The 10,967-nt window shown below is 36.1% G+C and overlaps 2 protein-coding genes across 4 annotated transcripts; one reads left to right on the top strand and one right to left on the bottom strand.

The window, feature by feature from the left end:
• Window positions 1-225: 225 nt before the first annotated feature.
• Window positions 226-4,229, bottom strand: LOC109056931 (SAGA-associated factor 29). 3 transcript variants are annotated; one of them, XM_019074123.2, is made up of 10 exons: window positions 4,025-4,229; window positions 3,638-3,717; window positions 3,440-3,515; window positions 3,177-3,249; window positions 2,087-2,151; window positions 1,867-1,996; window positions 1,635-1,781; window positions 1,485-1,520; window positions 815-977; window positions 226-560 (listed from the first exon to the last, which is right to left on the bottom strand). In XM_019074123.2, exons 2-10 carry the CDS (start codon window positions 3,710-3,712, stop codon window positions 444-446), a joined length of 882 nt encoding a protein of 293 aa, XP_018929668.1. In that variant the 5' UTR covers window positions 3,713-3,717; window positions 4,025-4,229; the 3' UTR covers window positions 226-443. The 3 variants fall into 3 exon arrangements, with proteins under 3 accessions (XP_018929668.1, XP_042576498.1, XP_042576497.1); XM_042720564.1 differs by lacking the exon at window positions 4,025-4,229 and adding an exon at window positions 3,843-3,891; XM_042720563.1 differs by lacking the exon at window positions 4,025-4,229 and adding an exon at window positions 3,778-3,840.
• Window positions 4,230-9,068: 4,839 nt separating this feature from the next.
• Window positions 9,069-10,238, top strand: LOC109055847 (nuclear protein 1-like). Its single transcript, XM_019073027.2, has 3 exons — window positions 9,069-9,318; window positions 9,595-9,732; window positions 9,927-10,238. Exons 1-2 carry the CDS (start codon window positions 9,219-9,221, stop codon window positions 9,720-9,722), a joined length of 228 nt encoding a protein of 75 aa, XP_018928572.1. The 5' UTR covers window positions 9,069-9,218; the 3' UTR covers window positions 9,723-9,732; window positions 9,927-10,238.
• The last annotated feature ends 729 nt before the right edge of the window (window positions 10,239-10,967 follow it).

The following is a 10,967-nucleotide window of genomic DNA, read 5'->3' as shown; positions in this document are numbered from 1 at the left end:
TGTAAAGTTAATCTTTCAAGATTTAATTGATCTCAAGATCAAGGATGGAATTAAATATTCAAGATGAATATAAAAAAAACGTAAAAGGATCTGCAAATAAAATGATTGACCACTGTTAGGTGAACGTGTAGTTCTGAATATCTGTGGTGGTTACAAGCCCTTTACAAGAGCCATTTTAAACATTTAAAACGTACTATTTGGCCATTACAAAATACAGACAATAGATTTGTGATTTGTGTGCCTTTAATTCACATGTAAAGGGTTTATTTGCATTCAGATTCACAAAAACATCATACAAAAGATGCAGTATAAAATATACCAATACTATGTACATGGTATCAGAAAATGGGGAAAAAGCACATAAAAACAGAATCGATGCTCAATATCCTGTTTTCAATCACAACAATCTTTTTGCAAATAATGTCCCATTTGGTATATTTCTATCACTTCTTTTTGTTCTCCTTGCAGGCCACTACATATCGCTGAGCGACGTTGAGAGGTGGAGAATAGCCATCAGCATAAGATGTATCCTCAAACAGAACCGAGTAGTCATCCTGGGGCTGGAAAAGACATAAGATGTATCAAATTATAGGTAAATTATTCTTCTATTCATGTTTATCTGGTCTAGTGATGCAACAAAACCCTTAACAAGGAAATATTCCACCAAGAGTTTCGCAGGCTTTAGAAGAGCACTGCTACAAACCTCCCTGTAGCACCACTAAGAGTGATAACAAATCTTCAACACTTCAAGTATCTCTGAAGCCTCTTATCCTACACTTCAGTCAGTGTTTTAACTCATTCTTGCTCTGCTCACCCGATGTGGCGGCGTGTGGATCAGAGCTCTGTAAAAGCACGTGGTCTGTGGATAGAGGGCCAGCACCAGCTGATCCTTACTGAACAGAGCCTCTGGGTCGGTCTCTGGGTTTGCTTTCCACTGTGGAAGAGGAATTATTCTTCTCCGACTCAATGTGTGTCTCCTGAATGAGAGAGAAAATGAGATCATTTGAGAAAAGCACTCTTGGAATTACATTACTGTTCAAAAGCTTGGAGTCACTGAGTAAAATAGTAACATTGTGAAATATTATTAAAATTTAAAATAACTGTTTTCTGTTTTAAAATGTAATTTATTCCTGTGATGCAAAGCTGAATTTTCAGCATCATTACACTCCGGTCTTCAGTGTCACCTGATCCTTCAGAAATTATTCTAAAATGCTGATTTGCATTTCTTCTTGTAAATGTTGGAAACAGTTATGCTGCTCAATATTTTTGTGGAAACTATTATGTATTTCTTCAAGGATCTTGAAAATAGAAAACTAGAAAATTCAAGAGATCTGCATTCATCTGAAATGTAAACATTTTGTAACATTATAAATGCATTTACTGTCACATCCGATCAATTCAATGTTTCCTAGCTAAATGATTGATTTCTTAAAAAAAAAAAAAAAAATGAGGGTAAAAATCATGAATAATGGATCTGTACTTACTCTTTACCCTCTTCATCAATGTCATCCACTTCATACCTGATAGAAAAATATCATTGTGATGTTACATTATCATTTCACACAATCAGGTTTAAAAGCTAAAATGAAGTAATTATATAGCCCTGCAGCTGAGTTCAACTGGTAGATGATTACTTGTTGGTGGAGTGATTGTAGCTGACAACTTCCGCAAGAATCCACTGCTCATCACCATCCACGGCCTTCACACGAGCCGCCACCTTGTCGCCCTGTTTAGCCACATAGTCACTGCTTGCTGGTATAGCGCCACACAGTGGTGGTGGACTGAAGGAGTAAGACAGGTATGAATTTGGACTCATTATTATTCACTGACTAAAGCATTTCTAAAAATGTAGGAGACGTTGAATACCTCTCCCCAGGTTTGCCGATCCAGAGGGGAAGTGTCATGGCTGACTGTTGTAACAGGGTCATCAGGACCCCTCTGCGCATGGTCTTTCTGGGTGGGTCGGTGTCACTGTACACTCCTGCCATCCTGGCAGCTGCAGAAAGGGAAGGGTTTGATTAGCTTCCACATTTGTCCAAATACATGCAGATGAACATGTTTACAAACTAATATATCCAAGACTTACCAATCCGTCTCTCCTCCAAAAGGGATTTAATTTCAGCAATCTTGTCAAGCGCCCGGCGAAGTATACTGTGGGTGGGATGCATATGAATCTGATCAATTAACGCTCTAAAGCCTGACATATTAAATAATGGTTAGAAAAATTTAATTACACATTTTGAGTATATTTGATACATCAGGCTTTTTTGGCTCATACTCAAGGAGTAGAAAAAAAACATTTTATTCAGAGGCCCATAGTGAGAAAAAATATGTGATTTGGTGCCGTTTTTATATGTCAAAAAACTAAGATGAAATTCTGATAGCTTTTAATGTAAATCAATGAGATTTGTATAACAGTATAGCAGATTACTTATATGAAATGCCTATAAATATCAGATTTAACTCTATATCTCCCAGTAATATGGCTTTGTAAGATGGTATCTAAATGCTTAGACCTTATGATCAAAGGTCTGCAGTTTTTACTATGGGTGGCAAAACATACAATGCAATGCAATACAATAATGAATAGGATATGTACAAATAATTTTTCCTCAAAATCCTGATGTATTATATTTGATACTCACATATTAACGAGTTAAAAAAAATATGTAAGGGTAATAACAAAGTTATTCAATCCAGAAAGTGTTAATCTCGAAATATAACAGTTATTCTTTTAAAAGTTTCTTTTATAAAAATCAGTAAAGATTTCATAGCAAAAAGACTTGTGTACCATGACCACTATGGAATAGCAATAAAATAAATTTTACTTTATATTTTTTTTTATAATTTAGAAATTCGTGCATCAAGTGTCTTTCTAGTCAGCATACATCTGGGAGCAATAATATTCAACAAGTCTGTCTTTCTAGTCAGCATACATCTGGGAGCCTTGGGCAAAAATTCCACAAGATGGGGCTATACAACCACAAGATGTTCAAGATCTTCCAGCTTTTACAAACAAAATAGTCAGCAATGAAAATAATAATGTCAAGAACAGATCATTTAGTGAATCATCTTTTATAATGAGTATTTAAGCGAGTAAGTGAAGTAAGTGAAGCTCCATCCTTTGCACTGATGTAAAGAGGTGCACAGGGAAGCCTACTTTCACATCAACTTACCCACACTCAGCCTCAGCATCAGCTTTAGCTGTAGTGTAAAGACCCCTCAGTTTTGTCCGATAGTATGGAGAAGCTGAGGAAGATATAAGCAGATTTAATGTGGAACAGGAATATCAGACAAGAAATTAAATTCATAAATACAAGACAGATCTAGTTTGACCATATTGAACATTACTTATTCTCTTTATGTGATTATTACAATTATTAACTTAATATTAATATGACTTCTTCTCATTGTAAACAATGCAGAATTCATGTCTTACTCTTATTCTCTGTTTGCATCCTTTCATGTGTTTTCTGGATGTTGAGAAGGTTGTGTTCACTTCTCGATCGCTCTTCCTATTTTTAAGAGAGATTAGGATATAAACACTGGATGGGGGTAAAGTGTACAAAAAGGAGGTCCTAGAGCATATAAACTCAAACTACAGTGACTATGCATTGGACAGCAGAGTAGTGCTCACCTGAGTTTGCTTTATGAGCTGATGCAGCTCATTCAGCAGCTCTGCGATTTTGGTGTCTGCAGACACTAAAGCCATTGTACCTGCAAGATAAAACGTTATTTCGGTTAGCTTTAACCAGAACTATTAAGAATGTAACTTACATGTAAAATAACCCCCAAGAAGACATATAAATATTAAAGAAATCAAATTAATCGGCACCACTGACATTGCACAAAACTAAAGTAATATTGCCATAATGCAATAATTCTAATAATAATGCATTTAGGTTTAGGTGTTATTTATGTAGCTCAAATCCAAATACATAACAGAGCGCCATTGACTGGATGGAGCTAAGATCACACCCTCCGCGCGCGCACAGTTAGCAAAAAAAAAAAACGTGAATCTCACCTTCAAACACAGTTCCGCAATGCTCTCCAGGCTCACCTCATTAATACACGAACTATGCGCAAAAAAACATTTATTTATTACAGTTTCGAATTTCTTAACGCATTTTAGGATTTGTTTTCCCTTTGCGTTGATTGGTTAGCTTTCGAGCTAGGCCTTATACGGACACATTGAAGGGACAAACTTCATGGCATGTTTTCAAAACGCCTTGTTGAGGAAGAACTGTCGGGGACTTTGTTATCAGTCTTTTAAAGAGATAAATCACTAACACCAATGGTTTAAATGATACACCTCTTTCTAAAACATATCATACGCTTATATTGTAAGATATTGCCACTATATGACGTTTAGGACACATTATACAGGTGCATCTGAAAAAATTAGAACATCTTGAAAAAAATTTTTTTAGGTAACATTTCAAAAAGTGAAACTTCCATATCTTCTAGATTCATTACATGTAAAGTGAAACATTTAAAAAAACAAATGTTTTAATTTTGATGATTAGAACTTACATCTCATGAAAGTCAAAAATTCAGTATCTCAAAATATTAGTATATTTACATTTGAGTTTCATTAAATGACCATCCCTACAGAATGAATTCTGGGGTCGCTATTGTTCTTTGAAACCACAATAATGGGGAAGACTGCTGACTTGGCAATGGTCCAGAAGACAATTATTGACACCCTCCACAAAGAGAGTAAGTGACACAAGGTCATTACTGAAAGGAGTGGCTGTTCACAGAGTGCTGTATCAAAGCATATTAAATGCAAAGTTGACTGGAAGGAAGAAATTGGTTAGGAAAAGGTGCACAAGCAACAGGGATGATCGCAAGCTTGAGAATACTGTCAAGCAAAGCAGATTCAAACACTTGGGAGAGCTTCACAAGGAGTGGACTGAAGATGATGTCACCAAGCTCAGACGTCTTCAAGAAAAGAAACATTTTCTGAAACAAAAACAACGTCAGAAGCATCTTACCTGGGCTAAAGAGAAAAAGAACTGTACTGTTGATCAGTGGTCCAAAGTCCTCTTTTCAGACAAAATCACATTTTGAATTTCATTTGGAAATCAAGGTCTGGAGTCTGGAGGAGGACTGGAGAGGCACAGAATCCAAGCTGCTTGAAGTCCAGTGTGAAGTTTCAGAAGTCAGTGATGATTTGGGGTGCCGTGACGTCTGCTGGTGTTGGTGTATTGTGTTTTAGCAAATCCAAAGTCAATGCAGGAGGTTTTGGAGCACTTTATGCTTCCATCTGCTACCAAGCTTAATGCAGATGCTGATTTCCTTTTCCAGCAGGACATAGCACCTGCCCACAGTGCCACAACCACTTCCAAGTGGTTTGCTGACCATGATATTACCGTGCTTGATTGGCCAGCCAACATGCCTGACCTGAACCCTGTATGGAATCTATGAGATATTTTCAAGAGAAAGATGAGTAACAGTCGATCTGACTCAATAGTGCCTCAGCAGTGCCACAGACTGATCACTTCCCTGCCACACCTCACTGATGCTGGAGTTTGAGCTTAAGGAGCCCCAACCAAGTATTGAGTGCATAAATGAACAAACTTTAAAGAACTTGAACTTTTCTGTTTTGCAAATCCATTTTTTTTTTCTAATATTCTAATATTTTGAGATACTGGATTTTTGACTTTCATGAGCTGTAAGCTCTAATCATCAAAATTAAATAAAAAAAACGTTTGAAATGTTTTACTTTACATGTACTGAATCTATAATATATGAAAGTTTTACTTTTTGAAATAGTTTACAAAAAATAAAAATAATTTTGAGATGCACCTGTATAATCAAAAGCTAATGATAGATGTGACGTGCCACAAAACAGAATCATCATGAGTTATCTTTAGCATTATCGTCACTATCACAACACTAACCTATATTAGTTAGGTGTAATAAGGGTTAGGTTTAGGTGCGTACATTTCTGTCATTAATTGGGTTGTTTTGGGGGTTCTTGATTTTAAATGTTGTTTAGTTTTTATAGACTATTAAAATATATGTTTAAACATTTGATGTTTTATTATTGTCCTATTATTGTGTCACATTAATGTATTTATAGCTATTGTGGATTTAAAGGCCTTTTTAATTCATTTTTGTTTAGAAAAAAATGTCCCTATCTTAACAGTGTTTATTTCAAGAACCCTTTATGTGTATACTGGTTTTGTGGAGGGTTAAAATTCTTTGTTTTTTTGCTTAGCTGGTGCTATTTGTGTTTTAATATCTTTACTTTGATAAAGTACTATCATGATATAGTGAAAGCAAAAGGGCATACATTTAAATGCATGGCACATAAAGAGACCATGGAATGGGGGGGGGGGGGGCAAATGTCAAAGATGAAATAAAAGAGACAGTATATCATTCAGACAGTAATAAGCCCTCATATATCTGACCTGAACTCTACTGTGTCCAAAGGCTGTGAAAGATAAGATAATATGGAGTTAATTTTCAACAGAGACACTGGTGAGCATGGCGAAAAGCAAAACAGACGGCGATAAGATATGGTTTATCTAGCAAAGAAATCCTGATCTGGGCAAGAAGGATGGTGAAAAGCAAAGAGATTTGTTATGTTTTCATAGCTGAATGCATGTTGGCTCAGCCAATTACTTTGTAAATATTTACTGTACAGAACACCTCACTCTCACATGATATCAGTTTGAGAGCCAAGGCAAACAGTCAAGACTAAAGCAGGAAAGGAAAAGAGAAGAATTTGTACCAAAACAGAGCATAGAATTAAAGAGATTAAGGAGAAGAAAGGTTTTGTTTTATTTGAGAAAACATAGAATCAACTCAGATTAAGAACTAGAGCACTATGGTTAGAGAGCCACAGATAAAAAGAGGGGGAAAAAACACTGCAGTACAGTGTGTTCTACTCATGTACTACCTCAGGATTGTTTACGGCTCTGGAAGAAGAAATAAAACCTCCCTCATTTCTCACGTAGCTCATGCGTTCATGTACACAAGACTATGTCGTGGAACATTTGAGTGCAGTAGAAAAACTGAATCTCTTGCGCTCTTACTCTGTCATTACAACAGCACAGAACCACAGCAGTCTTACTGTAAACTACATCACCTAAAAATATCCACAGCAGTCATCACACAGACCTCTGCCAAATTCCCTTGTAATGAGTAGAGAACTTTATGGCCATATGTACTTGTACAATGGAGTGAGAAATGAGAGCATGCTGGGGAAAAAAGTAAAACAACAAATACATTATACATACACTGCTTAATAATAGACAAGAGAGAATATAAAAATATATAGCATGGTAAAAAATGGGGTAGGATTTGAAACAATTTTCTTTAGAAATTGCTAGTAATTTGTAATGATTACAAAGAAACAGCAAATAACACACCGAATTAAACATTTTGAAGCAGAAAGACTAAAATAATCAGTCTTGTAAAATATACAGGTGAATTTGGGTAAATTGCTGTTTACGACTGCATTTATTTGATCAAAAACTAGAATTGTTTTACAGTTATTGTGAAATATCATTACAATCTAAAATAACTGATTTCAGATTTTAATGTATTTATAAATGCAATCTATTCCTAAACAGAATTTTCATCATCCATTATTCACAATTCTTTGATGAATAGAAAATTTAATTTTTAAGTATTAATTACTTTTGAATGGCTATCAGTGGGGGGGGGTGCTTTTTGCCTTCAGAATCTTGTATATGGCATCAGCAGGGACTAACAGGGCAGAAAATCCTGAACATGCCCTTTTTTGTGATCAAATGTTTATTAAACAAAAAGAACAACAAAACATCACAAGACCAAAGAAAATATGTATATACATATATATATCAAATACATATACACCCACCCATGCATTGATACATATACAAAATTAACATTTATTAAAAAACAACAACAACAACAACAACAACAACAAAACACAAAGGGTAATTACTCATGTTCAGGAGCTCAAATTAAACCAACGTAAAATACAGGTAAAGAGAAGAGATCATCTCAACCAGGTTAACTGTGAACATGTCCTATAAAAATGTTATTTATTCTATGAACATGCGAATAGGGTGGAAGCTTTCATCTGCTAGTCTTTGCTTTGATGGTGCAATAATGACTGCCCGACAGCAAGGAACAAAACAGCTTGTGGCCGGACTGCAGTGAATCTTGAATGATGGATTGGGCTTTGCTGTGCCAGCGGAGGATGTGGATTTTGCCAGTTGTGGCAGATTGCATCGTATGATCCTCAGCGCTGATGACAGTAGCCACCATAGTGCATTTTGCTTGATTACACACACATTCAGTGAGTTTGTACAGCTATTAGGCGCGCAAGCAGCACTGACACACACAATAAACTGAATTAGAAAGGATGAGACATTGTGAATGTAGCCAAACTCACACTATACAATAAAAACAAAAGGCATTTCTTCTGCTAGTTTTCCCAGCAGGTGCAATTCAAAGACAATTTCCTATAATAGTTGGTCAAATTCTATAATACAGTACCCTGTTTTGACAAACTAATCATCTGGAGTAGACCTTCAACAGTCAATAAGCAAACCTTTTAGTCTGAAAACAGACATTCACACACAAGGCTATTGAAATCAGTCTCGCACTCCCTAACGACAACATTTTCTTTCATATAGGTGAGGTTAGTGGGTCACAGTCCCCCGAGGGACGAGAAAAGTCTCAACTCTAGGTCAGGTGTAAATAAGAGCGAGACAAACATTAACTAAATTAATCTAATCTTTATCAGATATAAGGGAGAAAGAGAGTTATAGCTAATGAAAACAGAAATATTAGACTTGACATGTCTTCCTGAAATGAAAAAAGAACAGCATGAACAGACAGTTAGGCTTAAGTTTTGAGATCCATATCAAGTGAAAATATGAAACAAAAGTGTGTCAAAACAAAAACACTGTCATCTGCTCTGAAGGACATCCTGTCTGGCAGTGGGTGAGGTCTGCTGATTAAACATGAACTCACATCTGATGCAACTTTGCTGGTCGTGTTGACCCATGCAGAGGCGGGGAGCTGAGGAACCACAGGCGGAGCCACGACTTTAAAAGAAGCCAACTTGCAGGCTTGTCAAAAACGCTGAACCGAGGACAAGAAAGAGGACTTTTAGGAACACATCTATAACTGAACATCGCATATTTTTTTATCACAACTTCTGCTTGTGTTTATCCGCTGTTACTCCAGAAGTTTCGCGAATCGCTGATAAAATGAGCAACCACGTCGACGTGAAAAACATCGAGCCGACCACTTTTGAGGACCGCTACTACGATGAATATGAATATTATAACTTAACAGACCGTTATACCGGTAAGTTTTAAAACACTTTATTATTGTTATTATTATTATTGTTAGGCTACTCTATAAAATGTTGTTAAAAAGGTAAGTATTTTTGAGAGTTGTGTAGCTACAGTGTTGCCATGAATTTTTTTTTTTTTTTTTTTTTTTTTTTTTTTTTGTGGTGGATCTGGCAACACGAATTATTTTTTTAAAGAGCTTTCGTTCATTATCGGCGTTCTTCATAATGTCTAGTTAGCCCACTGACTTTTGTGTGTGTGTGTGTGTGTGTGTGTGTGTTGACTACAGAGTGCGCTAGTCGCAAGGGCAGGACGAAGAAGGAGGCGAGCTGTAACACGAACAAACACAACCCTGCGGGACACGAGCGCAAAATAGTGGAGAAGCTCCAGAATTCTGAGAAAAAGTCCAAAGAGTGACACAGAAGAGGTGTGTAAAACACCTTATCTTTCTACAGCAGTCAACATTTGAAGTGGATCGAAAAAAGTTGTCTGTATTGTTTTGGTTTTAGGACAACTCTGATGAAAGGGTTTGATCCACTCCAAATGTCGACTAGCCTACTATAGATTAACACTGAGAAGAAAACAAAAAAACATGTTAGTTGAACAATGTTTGTCCTGTAGATTGAATCGGACGGCTATTACTGGCAACCGACCACAGGTGTCTCTGCGGGAAACGGGCGCGGAGCTGCAGCGGGATGCGCCTCGGGACGAGAGGAGCGGGCCAGACTGGCTCCTGAAGCGCAGTTTTGTCAGACACACCGCCCTTGTGTAGGTTGTGGTGGCCCTGCAGAACCAGCACCTGTTCAGAGGAACCGATATGCTTGTGATGTTGAATGTACGTTTTAAACGGAAGCTTTGACCATGTTTGGTGTTTTGGTATGACATTTTAAATGTTCTCCTTTTAATAAAGACCACTTTTTTTTAGAATCAAAATTTGACCTGAGATTTCTTTGACATCCTTCATTGACGATTTCAGTCAAATAAGGTTTTTATATATATTTATATATATATATATATATAGCCTAGGCCTAGTTTTAAATACAAAAACATTGTTTTAAATACAAAAATATATTTATATATATATATATATATAGCCTAGGCCTAGTTTTAAATACAAAAACATTACATCAAATACAACATTACATCATATCCCTATTTTTATAGCAATTTTCATCAATAAACATTACATGAACCACATTTATCAAATGATTAAAACAAAGTTTCTTTAAAAATGTAAAAATACTTATTACCACAGGCTAGTTATTGTATGTGGCATGCTGTGGGATTTAAACATTTACACTGTTAACTAAATCAACTTGTTTTCTGATTGATGCACAATAACAAAAGTGCACCCCATGAGAGGCAGATTTATGAAATGTTCAGATTATAATCCCATACCTCCTAGAGAATTTAGTGCATCAAAGTGCATTTCAAAGCGGTACGAAGTGCTCCAAATGACCCAGTTTACTGCTAAATCCATTTGTGACCCTGGACCACAAAACCAGCCATAAGGGTCAGTTTTTTAAAATTGAGATTTATACATATAAATAAAAATAAGCTTTCCATTAATGTATTGTTTTTATATATAAATTGATTTATAGTTTGGATGTATTGGTGGTTTGTTATGATATATTTGGCTGAGATACAACTATTTGAAAATCT

The sequence above is a fragment of the Cyprinus carpio genome, chromosome B3 (genome assembly GCF_018340385.1).
Source record: "Cyprinus carpio isolate SPL01 chromosome B3, ASM1834038v1, whole genome shotgun sequence".
Classification (NCBI taxonomy): Eukaryota; Metazoa; Chordata; class Actinopteri; order Cypriniformes; family Cyprinidae; genus Cyprinus; species Cyprinus carpio.
This window is presented reverse-complemented; position numbering and strand designations above follow the sequence as displayed.

Bases quoted from the DNA above. Each gene is read 5' to 3' on its own strand.
- LOC109056931 (XM_019074123.2), bottom strand. From the start codon at position 3,712: ATGGCTTTAGTGTCTGCAGACACCAAAATCGCAGAGCTGCTGAATGAG. The intron at 3,516-3,637 runs GTGAGCACTACT...TCTTAAAAATAG, and splicing joins AGCTCATAAAGCAAACTCAG to GAAGAGCGATCGAGAAGTGA. The intron at 2,152-3,176 runs GTAAGTTGATGT...TCCCACCCACAG, and splicing joins GATGCTGAGGCTGAGTGTGG to TATACTTCGCCGGGCGCTTG.
- LOC109055847 (XM_019073027.2), top strand. From the start codon at position 9,219: ATGAGCAACCACGTCGACGTGAAAAACATCGAGCCGACCACTTTTGAG. The intron at 9,319-9,594 runs GTAAGTTTTAAA...TGTTGACTACAG, and splicing joins CTTAACAGACCGTTATACCG to AGTGCGCTAGTCGCAAGGGC.